Source organism: Aquarana catesbeiana, linkage group LG06, assembly GCF_042186555.1.
Source record: "Aquarana catesbeiana isolate 2022-GZ linkage group LG06, ASM4218655v1, whole genome shotgun sequence".
Taxonomy (NCBI): domain Eukaryota; kingdom Metazoa; phylum Chordata; class Amphibia; order Anura; family Ranidae; genus Aquarana; species Aquarana catesbeiana.
In genome coordinates, this window is record NC_133329.1 from 3,275,929 (window position 1) to 3,297,632 (window position 21,704).

Here is a 21,704-nt window from a genome sequence, read left to right on the forward strand (position 1 = left end):
ACTCTGCCTGAACATCACCTGCCCTGACCTGTTCCTGTCCTATGACTCTGCCTGAACATCACCTGCCCTGAGCTGTTCCTGTCTTATGACTCTGCCTGAACATTACCTGCCCTGACCTGTTCCTGTCCTATGACACTGCCTGAATACTGCCTGCCCTGATCTGTTCCTGTCCTATGACTCTGCCTGAACATCACCTGTCCTGATCTGTTCCTGTCCCATGACTCTGCCTGAACATCACCTGCCCTGACCTGTTCCTGTCCTATGACTCTGCCTGAACATCACCTGCCCTGACCTGTTCCTGTCCTATGACTCTGCCTGAATACTGCCTGCCCTGACCTGTTCCTGTCCTATGACACTGCCTGAATACTGCCTGCCCTGACCTGTTCCTGTCCTATGACACTGCCTGAACACTGCCTGCCCTGATCTTTTCCTGTCCTATGACTCTGCCTGAACATCACCTGTCCTGATCTGTTCCTGTCCTATGACTCTGCCTGAACACTGCCTGCCCTGATCTTTTCCTGTCCTATGACTCTGCCTGAACATCACCTGTCCTGATCTGTTCCTGTCTTATGACTCTGCCTGAACATTACCTGCCCTGACCTGTTCCTGTCCTATGACACTGCCTGAATACTGCCTGCCCTGATCTGTTCCTGTCCTATGACATTGCCTGAATACTGCCTGCCCTGATCTGTTCCTGTCCTATGACTCTGCCTGAATACTGCCTGCCCTGACCTGTTCCTGTCCTATGACACTGCCTGAACATCACCTGTCCTGATCTGTTCCTGTCCTAGGACTCTGCCTGAACACTGCCTGCCCTGATCTTTCCTGTCCTAGGACTCTGCCTGAACACTGCCTGCCCTGATCTGTTCCTGTCCTATGACTCTGCCTGAACATCACCTGTCCTGATCTTTTCCTGTCCTATGACTCTGCCTGAACATCACCTGCCCTGACCTGTTCCTGTCCTATGACTCTGCCTGAACATCACCTGCCCTGACCTGTTCCTGTCCTATGGCACTGCCTGAATACTGCCTGCCCTGATCTGTTCCTGTCCTATGACTCTGCCTGAATACTGCCTGCCCTGATCTGTTTCTGTCCTATGACTCTGCCTGAACATTACCTGCCCTGACCTGTTCCTGTCCTATGACTCTGCCTGAACATCACCTGCCCTGACCTGTTCCTGTCCTATGACTCTGCCTGAACATCACCTGCCCTGGCCTGTTCCTGTCCTATGACTCTGCCTGAATACTGCCTGCCCTGACCTGTTCCTGTCCTATGACACTGCCTGAACACTGCCTGCCCTGATCTTTTCCTGTCCTATGACTCTGCCTGAACATCACCTGCCCTGACCTGTTCCTGTCCTATGATTCTGCCTGAACATCACCTGCCCTGACCTGTTCCTGTCCTATGACTCTGCCCGAATACTGCCTGCCCTGACCTGTTCCTGTCCTATGACACTGCCTGAACACTGCCTGCCCTGATCTTTTCCTGTCCTATGACTCTGCCTGAACATCACCTGTCCTGATCTGTTCCTGTCTTATGACTCTGCCTGAACATTACCTGCCCTGACCTGTTCCTGTCCTATGACACTGCCTGAATACTGCCTGCCCTGATCTGTTCCTGTCCTATGACTCTGCCTGAATACTGCCTGCCCTGACCTGTTCCTGTCCTATGACACTGCCTGAATACTGCCTGCCCTGATCTGTTCCTGTCCTATGACATTGCCTGAATACTGCCTGCCCTGATCTGTTCCTGTCCTATGACTCTGCCTGAATACTGCCTGCCCTGACCTGTTCCTGTCCTATGACACTGCCTGAACATCACCTGTCCTGATCTGTTCCTGTCCTAGGACTCTGCCTGAACACTGACTGCCCTGATCTTTCCTGTCCTAGGACTCTGCCTGAACACTGCCTGCCCTGATCTGTTCCTGTCCTATGACACTGCCTGAACATCACCTGTCCTGATCTGTTCCTGTCTTATGACTCTGCCTGAATACTGCCTGCCCTGACCTGTTCCTGTCCTATGACACTGCCTGAACATCACCTGCCCTGATCTTTTCCTGTCCTAGGACTCTGCCTGAACACTGCCTGCCCTGACCTGTTCCTGTCCTATGACACTGCCTTCCCTGATCTGTTCCTGTCCTATGACACTGCCTGCCCTTATCTGTTCCTGACCTATGACTCTGCCTGAACATCACCTGCCCTGATCTGTTCATGTCCTATGACTCTGCCTAAACACCGCCTGCTCTGACCTGTTCCTGTCCTATGACTCTGCCTGAACATCACCTGCCCTGACCTGTTCCCGTCCTATGACTCTGCCTGAATACTGCCTGCCCTGACCTGTTCCTGTCCTATGACTCTGCCTGAACACTGCCTGCCCTGATCTTTTCCTGTCCTATGACTCTGCCTGAACATCACCTGTCCTGATCTGTTCCTGTCTTATGACTCTGCCTGAATACTGCCTGCCCTGACCTGTTCCTGTCCTATGACACTGCCTGAACATCACCTGCCCTGATCTTTTCCTGTCCTAGGACTCTGCCTGAACACTGCCTGCCCTGACCTGTTCCTGTCCTATGACACTGCCTGCCCTGATCTGTTCCTGTCCTATGACACTGCCTGCCCTTATCTGTTCCTGACCTATGACTCTGCCTGAACATCACCTGCCCTGATCTGTTCATGTCCTATGACTCTGCCTAAACACCGCCTGCTCTGACCTGTTCCTGTCCTATGACACTGCCTGAATACTGCCTGCCCTGATCTGTTCCTGTCCTATGACTCTGCCTAAACACCGCCTACCCTGATCTGTTCCTGTCCTATGACTCTGCCTAAACACCGCCTACCCTGATCTGTTCCTGTCGTATGACTCTGCCTGAACACCGCCTGCCCTGATCTGTTCCTGTCCTATGACTCTGCCTAAACACCGCCTACCCTGATCTGTTCCTGTCCTATGACTCTGCCTAAACACCGCCTACCCTGATCTGTTCCTGTCGTATGACTCTGCCTAAACACCGCCTACCCTGATCTGTTCCTGTCCTATGACTCTGCCTAAACACCGCTACGCTGACCTGTTCCCATCCTATGACTCTGCCTAGACACTGCCTGCCCTGACCTGTTCCTGTCCTATGACTCTGCCTGAACATCACCTGCTCTGATCTGTTCCTGTCCCATGACTCTGCCCAAACGCAGCCTACCCTTTTCTGTTCCTGTCCTATGACTCTGCCTGAACATCACCTGCCCTGATCTGTTCCTGTCTTATGACTCTGCCTGAACATTACCTGCCCTGACCTGTTCCTGTCCTATGACACTGCCTGAATACTGCCTGCCCTGATCTGTTCCTGTCCTATGACTCTGCCTGAACATCACCTGTCCTGATCTGTTCCTGTCCCATGACTCTGCCTGAACATCACCTGCCCTGACCTGTTCCTGTCCTATGACTCTGCCTGAACCTCACCTGCCCTGACCTGTTCCTGTCCTATGACTCTGCCTGAATACTGCCTGCCCTGACCTGTTCCTGTCCTATGACACTGCCTGAATACTGCCTGCTCTGATCTGTTCCTGTCCTATGACTCTGCCTGAACACTGCCTGCCCTGATCTCTTCCTGTCCTATGACTCTGCCTAAACATCACCTGTCCTGATCTGTTCCTGTCCTATGACTCTGCCTGAACATTACCTGCCCTGATCTGTTCCTGTCCTATGACTCTGCCTAGACACTGCCTGCCCTGACCTGTTCCTGTCCTATGACACTGCCTGCCCTGATCTGTTCCTGACCTAGGACTCTGCCTGAACATCACCTGCCCTGATCGGTTCATGTCCTATGACTCTGCCTAAACACCGCCTGCTCTGACCTGTTCCTGTCCTATGACACTGCCTGAATACTGCCTGCCCTGATCTGTTCCTGTCCTATGACTCTGCCTAGACACTGCCTGCCCTGACCTGTTCCTGTCCTATGACTCTGCCTAAACACCGCCTACCCTGACCTGTTCCCATCCTATGACTCTGCCTAGACACTGCCTGCCCTGACCTGTTCCTGTCCTATGACACTGCCTGCCCTGACCTGTTCCTGTCCTATGACACTGCCTGCCCTGATCTGTTCCTGTCCTATGACACTGCCTGCCCTGATCTGTTCCTGTCCTATGACTCTGCCTGAACATCACCTGCCCTGACCTGTTGCTGTCCTATGACTCTGCCTGAACATCACCTGCCCTGATCTGTTCCTGTCCCATGACTCTGCCCAAACGCAGCCTACCCCTTTCTGTTCCTGTCCTATGACTCTGCCTGAACACTGCCTGCTCTGACCTGTTCCTGTCCTATGACACTGCCTGAATACTGCCTGGCCAGATCTGTTCCTGTCCTATGACACTGCCTGAATACTGCCTGGTCTGACCTGTTCCTGTCCTATGACTCTGCCTAAACACCGCCTACCCTGGTCTGTCCCTTTCCTTTGACTCTGCCTAAACACCGCCTACCCTGATCTGTTCCTGTCCTATGACTCTGCCTGAACACTGCCTACCCTGATCTGTTCCTGTCCTATGACTCTGCCTGAACACCGCCTGCCCTGATCTGTTTTCATTCTTTGAGTCTACCTGAATGCTTCCCGTTGACCATTCATGATTTCCAATTATGTATTTTCCTTTTGGGTTTGTCCTTTTGTTATCTAGCCCCATATCATCATTTGTCAGTGGGCAAACAAAACAAACACCCTCTTGATGGAGCTATAAATAAGAATTAGACATTCCTTTAGGCTTCTCGGCTAGAAGTGGAAATGAGATCATCTCACTGCTGATTGTTCTCTTTAGTTCTGAACTTTAATAAAAAATATCATCAGGTCATAAATGGAGATTCTGTAAATAAATGTGAATCCCTTTCCCCAGTAACTGTGTCTGGATGTAGACCAGAGAGGCCTCACCTCCTTGCCTTATGGAGCCCCAGCCAGTGACGAAGCAGTACATGCCGCTGGGGAACTGGACATTGGCTTCGGGGATGCAGATTGGCATGATGTAGTCCGTGTACTGTATGGAGTACTGCAGTTTGAGAAGGGCAATGTCTCCACTGCTACCGGCCCCCTTGTAAATGGGATGGATGTTGATGGCGGTGATCGGAGACATGACCCCACTGGGTACAGACAGCTTGTAAGCTCCCAGGTTCACCATGTAATCAGATACAGAGTAGGGCCTGGTGGGGAAGAGAAGAAAACCAACGTCCACCAACAGTTAGGAGAATTCAGATAAAGTTTAAAAAGTTAATTTCTCACATTCATCTATAGCTTACATAGAGTGAAGCTAAAGTGTGAGTGCATAGCTTGACCATAGCCTTACCATGTCTAGTCATAGTCTGACCATAGCCTTATCATGCCTAGTCATAGCCTGACCATAGCCTTACCATGTCTAGTCATAGTCTGACCATAGCCTTATCATGCCTAGTCATAGCCTGACCATAGCCTTACCATGTCTAGTCATAATCTTACTGTGCCTAGTCATGACCATAGCCTTACTGTGCCCATTCATAGCTTTGCCATGCGCAGTCATAACCTGACCATAGCCTGACCATGCCTAGTCATAGCCTGACCATGGCCTGACCATAGCCTTTTCATAGCCTGGTGATAGCTTGGTCATAGCCTGACCATAGCCTGACCATGCCTAGTCATAGCCTGACCCTAGCCTTACCATACCTAATCAAAGCCTGGTCATAGCCTCACCATGCCTAGTCATAGTCTGACCATAGCCTTAACGTGCTTAGTCATAGCCTGACCATAGCCTGACCATGCCTAGTCATAGCCTGACCACGGCCTGACCATAGCCTATTCATAGCCTGGTGGTAGCTTGGTCATAGCCTGACCATGCCTAGTCATAGCCTGACCCTAGCCTTACCATACCTAATCAAAGCCTGGTCATAGCCTCACCATGCCTAGTCATAGCCTGCCCATAGCCTCACCATGCCTAGTCATAGTCTGACCATAGCCTTAACGTGCCTAGTCATAGCCTGACCATAGCCTTACCATGCCTAGTCATAGTCTGACCATAGCCTTAACGTGCCTAGTCATAGCCTGACCATAGCCTTACCATGCCTAGTCATAGCCTGCCCATAGCCTCACCATGCCTAGTCATAGTCTGACCATAGCCTTAACGTGCCTAGTCATAGTCTGACCATAGCCTTACCATGCCTAGTCATAGTCTGACCATAGCCTTAACGTGCCTAGTCATAGCCTGACCATAGCCTTACCATGCCTAGTCATAGTCTGACCATGGCCTGACCATAGCATATTGATAGCCTGGTGGTAGCTTGGTCATAGCCTGACCCTAGCCTTACCATACCTAATCAAAGCCTGGTCATAGCCTCACCATGCCTAGTCATAGCCTGCCCATAGCCTCACCATGCCTAGTCATAGTCTGACCATAGCCTTAACGTGCCTAGTCATAGCCTGACCATGCCTAGTCATAGCCTGACCATGGCCTGACCATAGCCTATTCATAGCCTGGTGGTAGCTTAGTCATAGCCTGACCATAGCCTGACCATGCCTAGTCATAGCCTGACCCTAGCCTTACCATACCTAATCAAAGCCTGGTCATAGCCTCACCATGCCTAGTCATAGCCTGCCCATAGCCTCACCATGCCTAGTCATTGTCTGACCATAGCCTTAACGTGCCTAGTCATAGCCTGACCATAGCCTTACCATGCCTAGTCATAGTCTGACCATAGCCTTAACGTGCCTAGTCATAGCCTGACCATAGCCTCACCATGCCTAGTCATAGTCTGACCATAGCCTTAACGTGCCTAGTCATAGCCTGACCATAGCCTGACCATGCCTAGTCATAGCCTGACCATGGCCTGACCATAGCCTATTCATAGCCTGGTGGTAGCTTAGTCATAGCCTGACCATGCCTAGTCATAGCCTGACCCTAGCCTTACCATACCTAATCAAAGCCTGGTCATAGCCTCACCATGCCTAGTCATAGCCTGCCCATAGCCTCACCATGCCTAGTCATAGTCTGACCATAGCCTTAACGTGCCTAGTCATAGCCTGACCATAGCCTTACCATGCCTAGTCATAGCCTGACCATAGTCTCACCATGCCTAGTCATAGTCTGACCAAGCCTTATCATGCCTAGTCATAGCCTGATCATAGCCTGGTGGTAGCCTGTCTATAGCCCGGTGCAGTGACCCTAGTCTGAATTCAGTGCAGCAGCTAGGCTGTAGCCAGTCTGAGCTCGGTTTGTGTACGTTATCTAGGTTCGCTGAGTTTCCTTTAAGCCCCAGGACATCGTCTGTTACTGTTCAGTGCTCTCCAGTAGGTAAAGTAAGAAGATATAAATATATCATCCAAAACATTGTATCACCTTGACTGATCACTGAGAGGTTTATTGCTGTAGATGGGGGCTGGTGGAGGGAAAAAATATTTTGGGAGATTTTTAGAAAGGTCCTTTTTGTCTCCCAGGTCTGCTGCCTGAAAACAAGATGAGCCCAGGGGTCCTTGCCTCCCAGGCCTGCTGTCTGAGAAGATGAGGAGTCCAGGGGTCCTTGCCTCCCAGGCCTGCTGTCTGAGAAGATGAGGAGTCCAGGGGTCCTTGCCTCCCAGGCCTGCTGTCTGAGAAGATGAGGAGTCCAGGGGTCCTTGCCTCCCAGGCCTGCTGTCTGAGAAGATGAGGAGTCCAGGGGTCCTTGCCTCCCAGGCCTGCTGTCTGAGAAGATGAGGAGTCCAGGGGTCCTTGCCTCCCAGGCCTGCTGTCTGAGAAGATGAGGAGTCCAGGGGTCCTTGCCTCCCAGGCCTGCTGTCTGAGAAGATGAGGAGTCCAGGGGTCCTTGCCTCCCAGGCCTGCTGTCTAAAAAGATGAGGAGTCCAGGGGCCCTTGCCTCCCAGGCCTGCTGTCTGAGAAGAAGATGAGCCCAGGGGTCCTTGCCTCCCAGGCCTGCTGTCTGAGATGAAGAAGAGTCCAGGGGTCCTTGCCTCCCAGGCCTGCTGTCTGAGAAGATGAGGAGTCCAGGGGTCCTTGCCTCCCAGGCCTGCTGTCTGAGAAGATGAGGAGTCCAGGGGTCCTTGCCTCCCAGGCCTGCTGTCTGAGAAGAAGATGAGCCCAGGGGTCCTTGCCTCCCAGGCCTGCTGTCTGAGATGAAGAAGAGTCCAGGGGTCCTTGCCTCCCAGGCCTGCTGTCTGAGAAGATGAGGAGTTCAGGGGTCCTTGCCTCCCAGGCCTGCTGTCTGAGAAGATGAGGTGGCAAGGGGTCCCTGCCTCCCAGGCCTGCTGTCTGAGGAGAGTATAGATGCTGAAGGGTCTAATGCCTCCCAGGCCACTTCCCTGGAGGAAGAAGCTAAAGATGAGCCCTGCTCTGTCAACGGCCTGTCAGGGCTTGAAAGTCCACCACTGGCCAGAAAGGGCTGAAGATACCTAAAGGCCCCCAGGTTTTACCTTTACTGACATTTTATTCAATTTTAACCCTCTGCATAAAGTGACCATATCATGAAAAAGTAATGGCCGACAAAGGTGCCTTGCAGAAGAAGTTCCAGCACACTCCCCTCTCTGGCGCCCTCTCTCTGTGACCTCCCATCCCATTCCAGTGCCGCAGCCTTAGATTCCTGTGGCTTTGGGCACGTGCCATGGTCCCTTCTTCTATTCTCTAAGTCAGGACAGGACTCAATAGTCAACCAATGGGGTCAGAGGATGGAACAACGACAGGTGAGACACAGGCATCCAACCTACTGGTGGGGGCTGCAGCCCTGGAACATAGGAACGGTAGAGGACATCGACCTCTGGAAAAGGTGAGTAAACATTCTTGCCTCCTCCAGGGCACTTTTTTTTGCCCACAAAGGGGTCATTTTACAGCGGCAGGTGGGGGTGGGTACACCCTGAGAGGAGCAGGAACACCTCAAGGTGGGTAGAAGCAGAGCCCAACCTTCTGACGTTCGAAGGAAGGGCGCCTCTCACTGCAAACCTATTGGCCTCCGGAGACCCCCCAACTATGAAAACCAAATGGGGAAAATGTATTTCGTGCAAATCGTGAAACTGCTGACATCAAAAAGATTCACTTTATTCTTCACTAGCCCTGAAGAAGGGGGGAGTCCGTTCCCCTGAAACGCGTCGGCTTGGTGTAAATGTTTACTTTTTGAATAAAGAATTTGTGAACCCTACTTCAGGAGTTTACATTTTTTCTGGGGACCGGGCGCTCCCCCCTCCCCCCTACTCAAGTCTTTTGAGGTGTAAGAAGACAATGAGGTGGATTTACAAAAGGCAGTTGCACTCGTTTCCCCCCAGAGCTTAGTAAATGTGGCGCAGCTTCAATTGTAAAAAAATATGCAGGGGTGAGGAAAATAACTGCTTGCACACGATTGGATGAATGGAATCAGCAGAGCTTCACCACTTTTACTAAACTCTGGGCAAAGCGAGTGTAAGTCTGTTTGCCTTCGGTAAATCCACCCCCAAAACTTTCTAAGCCCTCTCTCTCTGTAAATAACGAACACTGACTGAGGGAACGTGAAGGAAACAGGACAAGCATAGCTAGGACTGAACTAACTAGCACTAAACAGGAGGAGAGGACAGAGGGAGAGACCAAATCACATCAGTAAACAAGCTGTAGTGGCTCATATTCGCCACTAGATGTCAGCATGCCCCAAACAAAGGCAGCCTAATTCAATACAACACAGGAAAAAATCATATAAGTGGGACAGAACACTAAAGATAAATACTGTATAAACATGTAATAAAACAGATAGCAATGGGGCATGGGAACCTTTGCAAATATATGCCGCTAGCTGTACAGTATATGCCACTTACCCGAAAAAGTCACCTACCGTACAAAGCAGTGGGCAGCGGTCAGCACCCACTGGGAGTCAATCATGACCCCTCCACAGATATGGGAGCCACCTCTCCTCAGGCTGATCTGCCATGGCCAATCCCCGGGGGAGGCGTCTTGTCCACCAACAATGCGGTCCGATGTCACCGGCTTACCACAACCTACGCAGAACCAGAAACCGTGATCACCATCCTGCCCGGGTATGCCTGGTGGGCCAGCTTTGTATGGGGGGTATCAGTAAACTAGGTGTAGAAGATCGGGGACTTACCTGAGTAGGACATCGAAAGCTGAACACCTGAAAGATGAAGGAACATTGTTAATATGTCATCTCTAGAAGCCACTGAGCACTCTTCATCTACTATGAGAAGGTCTGCTCTCACTTTGGGGTACTTCTCATGTCTTTTGCCATCCTGAGAGCATCTGATCATCCCGAGACGCCCAGAATGTTTTAGTTACTCTAAGGAAGTCTTTTCTGTGGTCACCCATAAGGTCTTTCACTCCATTAATCAGAGAGAGTCTAGTACACATGGGTCAAACGCACGGCCTGTGGATCAAGTCCAGCCTGCCAGACCATTTCATGTGGCCATCACACTCCTCCTGCAGCTGCAGCAACCCCCCTCATCTCCACTCCCACCTTGTGTCAGCAGCAGAGAGGAGGACAGAATTTCTCCTACAGATCCTACACTTCTCCATGCCGCATCAGCACCCCCTCGCCTCCTCCTTGTCTTAGCATTCAGCAGCAGAGGGGAGGACTGACCTCCTACAGATCCTGCACTTTTCCATGCAGCATCAGCACCCCCTTGTCTCAGCATTCAGCAGCAGAGAGGAGGACAGAACTTCTCCTACAGATCCTGCACTTCCCCATGCAGTATCAGCACCCCCTCATCTCCGCCACCTCCTTGTCTCAGCATTCAGCAGCAGAGAGGAGGATGGAACTCCTCCTACAGATCCTGTGCTTCTCCATGCAGCATTCGGCACCCCCTCGCCTCCTCCTTCTCTCAGCATTCAGCAGCAGAGAGGAGGACGGAACTCCTACAGATCCTGGGCTTCTCCATGCAGCATCGGCACCCCCTCGCCTCCTTCTTGTCTCAGCATTCAACAGCAGAGAGGGGGACAGAACTCCTTCGCCAGATCCATGCAGCATCAGCACCCCCTCGTACCCCCCTCCCCTCCTCACTGAGCTCTGCAGAGTGTAACTTCAGCTCTCCACCTCCATTTTTTTCTAAACTCTCAGAAAAGCTTTCTAAGATTCAGCACTTTGAATGGCTGTAGAGAAGAAAGAACTGCAGATAGACAGGTACAACTTATGTAGAAGGATTTGTTCCATTCCTGTATATCACCTGAGGCCAGTCCCTTCACTTGGTCTATGTGAGGGTTTACAACCACCTTAAGTTTATCTTAAGATGTATTCAGTGATTTGTACAAGGACTAGACTCTCTCAGGGTGGTGGAATGGAAGATCTCATGGTTAACCTCAAAGACAACAAGATACCCTCAGGGGAACAGAGGACATGATGTGTGTCCTATGGGATTGCTATACTTTCTACGTCTATCTGAAGATTTCATGGCTGATCTGTGAAAGGACTAGAGTCCAGGGGTCTCAAACTGGTGGCCCTCCAGCTGTTTTGCGAAACGACAAAGTCCCATCATGCCTCTGCCTGTGGGAGTCATGCTTGCAATTGTCAGCCATGCAAGACCTCATCGGACTTGTAGTTTCATAACAGCTGGAGGGCCACCAGTTTGAGACCCCTGGACTCTAGTCCTTCCACAGATCATCCATGAAATCTTCAGATAGACGTAGAAAGTATAGCAATCCCATAGGAAACACATCATGTCCTCTGTTACCCTGAGGGTATCTTGTTGTCTTTGAGGTTAACCATGAGGTCTTCCATTCCACCACCCTGATAGAGTCTAGTCCAGGGGTCTCAAACTGGTGGCCCTCCAGCTGTTATGAAACTACAAGTCCCACGAGGTCTTGCATGGCTGACAGTTGCAAGCATGACTCCCACAGGCAGAGGCATGATGGGACTTTGTCGTTTCGCAAAACAGCTGGTGGGCCACCAGTTTGAGACTCCTGGACTAGACTCTATCAGGGTGGTGGAATGGAAGACCTCATGGTTAACCCCAAAGACAACAAGATACCCTCAGGGTAACAGAGGACATGATGTGTGTCCTATGGGATTGCTATACTTTCTACGTCTATCTGAAGATTTCATGACTGATATGTGAAGGGACTAGAGTCCAGGGGTCTCAAACTAGTGGCCCTCCAGCTGTTGCGAGACTACAAAGTCCAGGCTGGCGGCCGAGAAGAGTATGTGTGGGGAGGGGGGGGGGTGTCTCCTCCCGCTGCTTTAGGATAACAGCAGAGCGGCTTTTAGCCACATTGATTGTTATCACTAAAAAGCCAACCTGCCCGCTCTAAAAAAAAAAAAAACAAAAAAAAAAAAACAGTACCAGGGTGATGCCCGCAGCTGCAGATCATCCCGGTATAACCCCTTCATGCCATGGACGCAAATTTTGCGCATGATCGGCGTGAAGGGGGTTAGAAAGTATTATTTTACTGAAAGGGTAGTTGAAGCTTGGAATAAACTTCCAGCAGAGGTAGTGAGACAGTCAACAGTAAATGTAGATCCATAGTCAGATAACAAAGTTAATAAAAAAAAAAATAAAAAATAAATAAAACAACAAAAAAAAAAAGACCCCCCCAAAAAACTAAAAAAAACCCGAAAAAAACCCCTAAACAAAACAAAACAAAAAAAAACTAAACCCAAAATAAGAAATAGGCAGACTCGATGGACTACTCGGTCTTTTTCTGTCGTCAATTTTCTATGTTTAAAGTGGTTGTAAACCTCAGACGTGAAATTGGAGCAAAGTATTTCCTTCTATAGTGTGTGAGGTGATTGTAGCCAGATTAGTGCACTTACCACAGAGACAATGGAGTACTTCTATAGTGTGTAATTGTCTCAATTAGAAGCACAAAGTGTCACTTTTGTCTGCTGCTTCCTAACTCCGCTATCAGCATGAGTCACTTCTGACAAGTTTTCCTGACACCAAGAGAAAAAAGGTGACAGGGGAGGGACCTCCAGCTGATGACAGCCTGTTACTGTGAGATGTGGGAGGGGGGGGGATCGGGACCTCCTTCCTCCTGCTGGTGACCCCTCTAGTGATATAAAGATCTATATAGAGGAATCAGGACCTCCTTCCTCCTTCTGGTGATCCCTCTAGTGATATAAAGATCTATATAGAGGAATCAGGACCTCCTTCCTCCTGCTGGTGATCCCTCTAGTGATATAAAGATCTATATAGAGGGATCGGGACCTCCTTCCTCCTCCTGGTGACCCCTCTAGTGATATAAAGATCTATATAGAGGAATCAGGACCTCCTTCCTCCTGCTGGTGATCCCTCTAGTGATATAAAGATCTATATAGAGGAATCAGGACTTCCTTCCTCCTGCTGGTGATCCCTCTAGTGATATAAAGATCTATATAGACAAATTGTGATCTCCTTCCTCCTGCTGGTGATCCCTCTAGTGATATAAAGATCTATATAGAGGAATCGGGACCTCCTTCCTCCTCCTGGTGATCCCTCTAGTGATATAAAGATCTATATAGAGGAATCAGGACCTTCTTCCTCCTGCTGGTGATCCCTCTAGTGATATAAAGATCTATATAGAGGAATCGGGACCTCCTCCCCCCCCCCACTGGTGATCCCTCTAATGATATAAAGATCTATATAGAGGAATCAGGACCTTCTTCCTCCTTCTGGTGATCCCTCTAGTGATATAAAGATCTATATAGAGGAATCAGGACCTCCTTCCTCCTGCTGGTGATCCCTCTAGTGATATAAAGATCTATATAGAGCAATCATGACCTCCTTCCTCCTGCCGGTGATCCTTCTAGTGATATAAAGATCTATATAGAGGAATCAGGACCTCCTTCCTCCTGCTAGTGATCCCTCTAGTGATATAAAGATCTATATAGAGGAATCGGGACCTCCTTCCTCCTGCTGGTGACCCCTCTAGTGATATAAAGATCTATATAGAGGAATCGGGACCTCCTTCCTCCTCCTGGTGATCCCTCTAGTGATATAAAGATCTATATAGAGGAATCAGGACCTTCTTCCTCCTTCTGGTGATCCCTCTAGTGATATAAAGATCTATATAGAGGAATCAGGACCTCCTTCCTCCTGCTGGTGATCCCTCTAGTGATATAAAGATCTATATAGAGCAATCATGACCTCCTTCCTCCTGCCAGTGATCCCTCTAGTGATATAAAGATCTATATAGAGCAATCATGACCTCCTTCCTCCTGCCAGTGATCCCTCTAGTGATATATAGATCTATATAGAGGAATCAGGACCTCCTTCCTCCTGCCGGTGATCCCTCTAGTGATATAAAGATCTATATAGAGGAATCAGGACCTCCTTCCTCCTGCTAGTGATCCCTCTAGTGATATAAAGATCTATATAGAGGAATCAGGACCTCCTTCCTCCTGCTGGTGACCCCTCTAGTGATATAAAGATCTATATAGAGGAATCAGGACCTCCTTCCTCCTGCTGGTGATCCCTCTAATGATATAAAGATCTATATAGAGGAATCAGGACCTTCTTCCTCCTGCTGGTGATCCCTCTAGTGATATAAAGATCTATATAGAGGAATCAGGACCTCCTTCCTCCTGCTGGTGATCCCTCTAGTGATATAAAGATCTATATAGAGGAATCAGGACCTCCTTCCCCCCCACTGGTGATCCCTCTAATGATATAAAGATCTATATAGAGGAATCAGGACCTTCTTCCTCCTGCTGGTGACCCCTCTAGTGATATAAAGATCTATATAGAGGAACCAGGACCTCCTTCCTCCTTCTGGTGATCCCTCTAGTGATATAAAGATCTATATAGAGGAATCAGGACCTCCTTCCCCCCACTGGTGATCCCTCTAGTGATGTATCCTAGAATTCTATTGGCTTTTCCCATGGCCTGGTCACACTGTTTGATCATTTTTCAGTCATCTGAAATAAGCACCCCCAAATCTTTTTCTTCTGTATTGCTGGCTAACACTGTACCCCCAATGCAGGGTATTCTTTTTCCCTAACTAGGTCACTCATTACGTCTTCATTTACTATGAGAGTATCTGCATCTCCAGGGCCACCCTTAAGGTCTTCCATTCCACCACCCTGAGAGAGTCTAGTCCTTTCACAAATCATTGATTAAATCTTAGATATTCTTAGAGAGTCTAATCTTCTCATAAGACACCCATCATGTCTTCTAATACCCTTGGATTATCTGGTTGTCACTAGGGTTAACCATGAGGTCTTCCATTCCACTACCCCGGGAGTGTCCAGTCCTTTAACAAATCACTAAATAAATCTTAAGCTATTCTTAGAGAGTTTAATCTTCTCATAAGACACCCATCATATCTTCTGATACCCCGAGAGCATCTGGTTGTCTCTAGGGTTAACCATGAGGTCTTCCATTCCACTACTCTAATGCCGCGTACACGCGACCGGTCTTTCTGTCGGACCGAAGTTTGACGGTCTTTCCGATGGAGTTCCGACGGACTTCTGCTGAAACGGACTTGCCTACACACGATCACACCAAAGTCCGTTTGTTTAGAACGTGATGAAGTATGACGGGACTAGAAAAAGGAAGTTCAATAGCCAGTAGCCAATAGCTGCCCTTGCGTCGTTCTTGGTCTGTCGGACTAGCATACAGACGAGCAGTTTTCCCGATAGGAACTGAGTCCGTTGGAAAGATTTAAAACTTGTTCTATTTTTAGGTCCGTCGGAATGTTCGAAAAAAAAGGTCAGATGAAGCCCACACACGATCGGAATGTCCAACGGAATGGTTCTGTCGGAAAGTCCGGTCGTGTGTACGCGACATGAGAGACTAGTCCTTTTGCAAATTAACAATATAATCATAAGATACACTTAAGCTGGCCACAGACGGATGGAACCTTGGCAGCTTCAGCAGGAATTATCAGCACTTTGACTAATGTATGGACAGGCTGGTTGTACTGAAGAATCTATTCATCCATTGACTTCAGTACAACCAGCCTGCTGGCCTTCTTTTATGTGATTAGTGTCGGCGGCTATAGCCACAAGCAGTGGTTGTTGCATTCCGATGGCAGAGAAACCTCCTTAATGTGTTGATGGGGGAATCAAGCAATTTTCCTTTCCTTAACCCGTGGTTGAAGGAAATAAATTTGGTTAATGTAGGACCTGCCCTTAAGACGGCCATAGATGGAGCCATTCCCCAATCAACACTGACTCTGTCGATTGAGGAATCCCTCCCGTGGAGCTATTATGTTCTCCCAGCCAGGAGCTGTCCCTGCCGGGAGAACTCGATAATTATTGCTAGTGGCCACAGCAGCTGGTAACAATCACATGCTGAAAATCCGACATGGTGGTTGTACCCAAGTTGAAAAAGTTGAACCGCCCAAGATTCCAACCGTCTATGGCCGGCTTTAGAGTTTCTTGTCCTTTTGTAGGTTATCCATCACTCTTCTACTTTGAGGGATCTTGGTGCTAATCCTAGAGGTACACCACTGTAATGGTTCCTACTGTCTCTCCAGGATTCCGGTGGTGAGATCTCTACACACCTCCTACTACTGTCCTTGCAAAAGTCCCAACTCCCTGCTCTTCCACTGAATATTTAATGGATTTTATACAGAAGAGGATAGAAGACACCTCAAATTAAGCAGGTGAAGAGCCAGAACACATGACAAGAAGGATTTCACTGCCGGAATCCCCAAAATATACAAGAAACCAATGAGTGACTCTCCCCACCAGACTGCTCCTGTACGTGAAATTATACAGATTGAACTAGTATGAGTTATTGCCCCCAAGCAGATGTAAAGTTATTAGCAAAGCCACCAATTCATTTATAAAATGGTGGAATTTTTCTGATTATTATTACCCTGGAAGACTAGTTTGTATCACTGGGAGTGATAAATATCCAATAAATTTTACAATAATTTGTGTTTCAATCACCTAACAAGGAGCCGTATTGTCATCATTGGGTTGGAATGAGTCACCGGCAGATGTAACCATCACAGGGATAACAGTCAATCATTTAAATCTTCAGGTGAGGCCGTTCTCACGTTTCAGAGCTTCCAGGAATTTTCTTAAAGGGAAAGTACTGCTAAATCTGAGGGCCGCTTTGGAGATATTCATCACGTTAAAAGAGAGTTTCTGAATTCAGTTCTCTGCCAAGTCAGCGTCAGAAGGAGGTAGAGGTCTAGTTTTGATAAAAGTGGTCTTTTTTTTTTTTTTTTTTAGGAGAAGAACATCTAAAGATTAAGGTTAATTTTTCTGAAAGGTTGAAATCAAATTTTTTTTTGTTTGTTTTAATGGAAAAATCTAGTTCCTAAAACCTTCTGTTTTATTGACACGCTCTGGATAGCCTTGACCCAAACCTCAAGTGGACTTTTGAGGTGCCCCAGAGAAAACCACAATACAACATTTAAAATTAGGGGGGGTTCACACACACCTTTGTAATTTTAATTCGTAAAAAAAAAAATTGAAATCTTCAGGTGATGCCATTCTCACGTTTCAGAGCTTCCAGGAATTTCTTAAAAGGGAAGTCCTACTAAATCTGAGGGCCACTTTGGAGATATTCATCACCTTAAAGAAAGTTTCTGCATTCAGTTCTCTGCCGAGTCAGCGTCAGAAGGAGGTGGAGGTCTAGTTTTGATAAAAGTGGTCTTTTTTTTTTTAAGGAGAAGAACATCTAAAGATTAAGGTTATTTTTTCTGAAAGGTTAAAATCTAATTTTTTTTTTTATTTTATGGAAAATATAAATTCTAAAACCTTCGGTTTTATTGACACGCTCTGGATAGCCTTGACCTAAACCTCAAGTGGATCTTTGAGGTGCTCCAGAGAAAACCACAATGCATCTAAAATTAGGGGGTTCACACACCTTTGTCATTTTTATTCGTAAAAAAAAAAAATTTAAATCTCCGGGTGAGGCCATTCTCAGATTTCAGAGCTTCCAGGAATTTCTTAAAGGGGAAGTACTGCTAAATCTGAGGGCTGCTTTGGAGATATTCATTTAGTTAAAAGAGAGTTTCTGATTAAGGTTAAGTTTTCTGAAAGGTTGAAGTCTAATTTTTTATTTTTTTTTTGTTTTAATGGAAAATCTAAATTTCTAAAACCTTCTGTTTTATTGACACGCTCTGGATAGCCTTGACCTAAACCTCAAGTGGACTTTTGAGGTGCCCCAGAGAAAACCAAAACAACATTTAAAATTAGGGGGTGGGGGGGGGCTTTCACACACCTTTTGTAATTTGTATTCATAAAAAAACTAAAATCAAACACAAAAAGGTCTGTGCACATATAAAAAGAACTGCATAGTCAACTTCCTTTTCTATAATTAAATACTGACCACCTCTACTGCTCATACAGAATTATCAGGATTGGGGAATAGATGCCTTTGACATCTATTTCATCCATCAGAGTTATACAATATTGTTCTTCGTCAATATTCTTCCTTGACGCGTTTCGCAATGACTGGTACCAGTGTCCCCAGGAGGATACAAAGTAGAGAGGTCAGTCGTGATGCAATATAACGTAATATTATAAGAACAAGAAAAAAATACCAAAAATTGTAGTAGACTGACATCTCCACTTTGTATAAATGGGTACCATTCCAAATGTGTAGAGGAAGAATATTAATGAAGAACGATACTGTATAACTATGATGGATGAAATAGGTGTCAAGTGGATCTATCACCTTATCCTGATAATTCTGTATTAGCAGTAGAGATGGAAAGTATTTCATTATAGAAAGGAAGTTGACTACGCAGGTCCTTCTACACGTGCACAAACCTTTTTGTGTTTGATTTTAGTTAGATTAGGTTTTACTTAACAATTTATAAAAAGTCAAAACAAATTTGGCCTCAGAAAATGGCTCTTACCACAAAAAAATAAATAAACATTCAGTAGTTGAATTAGTACTTACCTGTTGCAAGGAGAAGAGACAGAGTCCAGAGATGAAGACAAGTCATGACGTTGGTGGTCAGCTCAGGAGGTCACGATGGCTCTGGGTATAATGGGATGACAGGGGCGAGCCCCCTCCACAGCTCACAACAAGTGGGGGAGAGGAAAGATGTTTGATAATGTCAGAATGTAGCGAGAAGCAGAGCGCACAACATGGGGAAATACAATGGGAAGACCTGAAGATGGGTCTATAGTTTGGATCCTTGGAGGTGACAGGGATGTCACTCAAGTGAGGTAACACACGCACAGTCATGTAAAGATATTTAGCTGCTATACATCCCTCCTCATCACCTCCTCCCCTCATAAACTGCAGCTGTGATGACTCCCTGAGTGATTCACCTATGTCTATAGAAGGAGAGGCCACCTCCCTCTGATAGAAGACTACCTGCTCATAGAGGGAGACCACCACCCTCTGAAAGATGACTACCGGCTCATAGAGGGAGACCACCACCCTCTGATAAAAGACTACCTTTCCACACTGAGAGACCACCACCCTCTGATAGAAGACTACCTGTCTATAGAGAGAGACTACCACCCTCTGATAGAAGACTATCTGCCTATAGTGAGAGACCACCACCCTCTGATAGAAGACTACCTGTCTATAGAGAGAGACTACCACCCTCTGATAGAAGACTATCTGCCTATAGTGAGAGACCACCACCCTCTGATAGAAGGCTACCTGTCTATAGAGAGAGACTACCACCCTCTGATAGAAGACTATCTGCCTATAGTGAGAGACCACCACCCTCTGATAGAAGACTACCTGTCTATAGAGAGAGACTACCACCCTCTGATAGAAGACTATCTGCCTATAGTGAGAGACCACCACCCAGTGATAGAAGACTACCCGTCTATAAAGAAAGACCACCACCCTCTGATAGAAGACTACCTGTCTATAGAGAGAGTCTACCACCCTCTGATAGAAGACTACCCGTCTATAAAGAAAGACCACCACCCTCTGATAGAAGACTACCTGTCTATAGAGAGAGACTACCACCCTCTGATAGAAGACTATCTGCCTATAGTGAGAGACCACCACCCTCTGATAGAAGACTACCTGTCTATAGAGAGAGACTACCACCCTCTGATAGAAGACTAGCTGCCTATAGAGAGAGACCACCCCCCATTGATAGAAGGCTACCCGTCTATAAAGAAAGACCACCGCCCTCTGATAGAAGACTACCTGTCTATAGAGAGAGACTACCACCCTCTAATAGAAGACTACCTGTCTATAGAGAGAGGCCATCACCCTGTGATAGAAGACTACACCTTTCTATAGACAGAGAACACAACCAATTGATAGAAGACTACCTGTCTATAGAGAGAGACCACCACCCTCTGATAGAAAACTATCTGTCTATAGAGAGATGCCATCCCCCCTCTAGAAGAAGACTACCTGTCTATAAAGAAAGACCACCACCCTCTGATAGAAGACTACCTGTCTATAGAGAGAAGCCACCACCCTTGATAGAAGACTACATTTCTATAGAGAGAGACCACCACCCTCTTTTAGAAGACTACCTGTCTGTAGAGGGATACCACCACGCTCTGATACAAGACTATAGAATGAGAGACCAATGATTTTTGACAGAAGACTATCCATTTATAAAAAAGGGAGCCACCAGTCCCTGACAGATCACATATCTATAGGGAAAGACCACTACTCCATGATAGAAAGCTACCTATCTATCAAATGAGGGACCACTAATCTCTGACAGAAGAATATCTGCCTATAAAACAAGAGGTCACCACTTCCTCACAGATTATCATTCTAGAAGGAGAAAGACCACCACTCCATAATAAAATATTACATGTCTATTGGGAGAAAGACCACCACTCCAGAATAGAAAAAAAACTACATGTCTATTGGGAGAAAGACCACCACTTCAGGACAGAAGACTACCCATCTATAGCATGAGAGACTGCTAATTTCTGATAGAAGAGTATCTACCTATAGAACGGGAGACCACCACTATCGAGAGACCACCACTTCATGGCAGAGGGCTATATGTCTATTTAGAGCAAGACCACCACTTCATGTCGGAGGACTATATGTCTATTGAGAGCAAGACTACCATTTCATGGCAGAAGGCTACATGTCTATTGAGAGAAAGACCATCACTTCATGGCAGAAGGCTAGAAGTCTTTTCAGAGAAAGACCACCACTCCATGACAGAAGGTTACATGTCTATTTAGAGAAAGACCACCACTTCATGGCCGAGGGCTGGATGTCTATTGAGAAAAAAAACCAACCACTTCATGACAGAAGGCAACATGTTTTTTTAGAGCAAGACCACCACTTTGTGGCAGAAGGCTACATGTCTATTAAGAAAAAGACCACCACTTCATGGCAGAAGGCTACGTGTCTATTGAGAGAAAGACAACCACTTCATGACAGAAGGCTACATGTCTATTGAGAGAAAGACCACCATTTCCTGGCAGAAGGCTTCATGTCTATTGAGAGAGAGACCACCACTTCATCATGGCTGAAGGCTACATGTCTATTGAGAGAAAGACCACAACTTTGTGGCGGAGGGCTACATGTCTATTGGGAGAAAGACCACCACTTCATGGCAAAAGGCTACATGTCTATTAAAAGGAAGACCACCACTTCATGGCAGAAGGCTACATGTCTATCGGGAAAAAGACCACCACTTCATGGCAGAAGGCTACTCATCTATAGCATGATAAACCACTATTTTCTGATAGAAGAGTATCCACTTATACTGTAAAACAGGAGACCACCACTCCCTGACAGGTTACTGGACTATAGGAAGAAAAAACAGCACTCCACGGTAGAAGACTACTTATCCAATGACCAAAACCTCACTGCAAGTATGATTCATCATCGCAACTGTCCACCTGATATTGGAACTCAATCTCCACATGATGTCCACAAGATGAGAGGCTTCCACCCCCTAATAGAAGGCTAC

General features: G+C 47.3%; 1 protein-coding gene across 1 annotated transcript in view; it reads right to left on the bottom strand.

Annotated features, from left to right (window-relative positions):
• The window catches only part of LOC141147471 (serine protease 27-like), a 32,022-nt gene extending 13,243 nt beyond the window's left edge, over nt 1–18,779 (bottom strand). The window contains exons 1-4 of the mRNA XM_073634710.1: nt 18,734–18,779; nt 10,048–10,074; nt 9,778–9,940; nt 4,904–5,169 (exon numbers count right to left, since the gene is read on the bottom strand). Coding sequence (XP_073490811.1) covers nt 4,904–5,169; nt 9,778–9,940; nt 10,048–10,074; nt 18,734–18,779 — 502 coding nt within the window. The remainder of the gene's footprint in view (nt 1–4,903; nt 5,170–9,777; nt 9,941–10,047; nt 10,075–18,733) is intronic.
• Nucleotides 18,780–21,704: the final 2,925 nt, after the last annotated feature.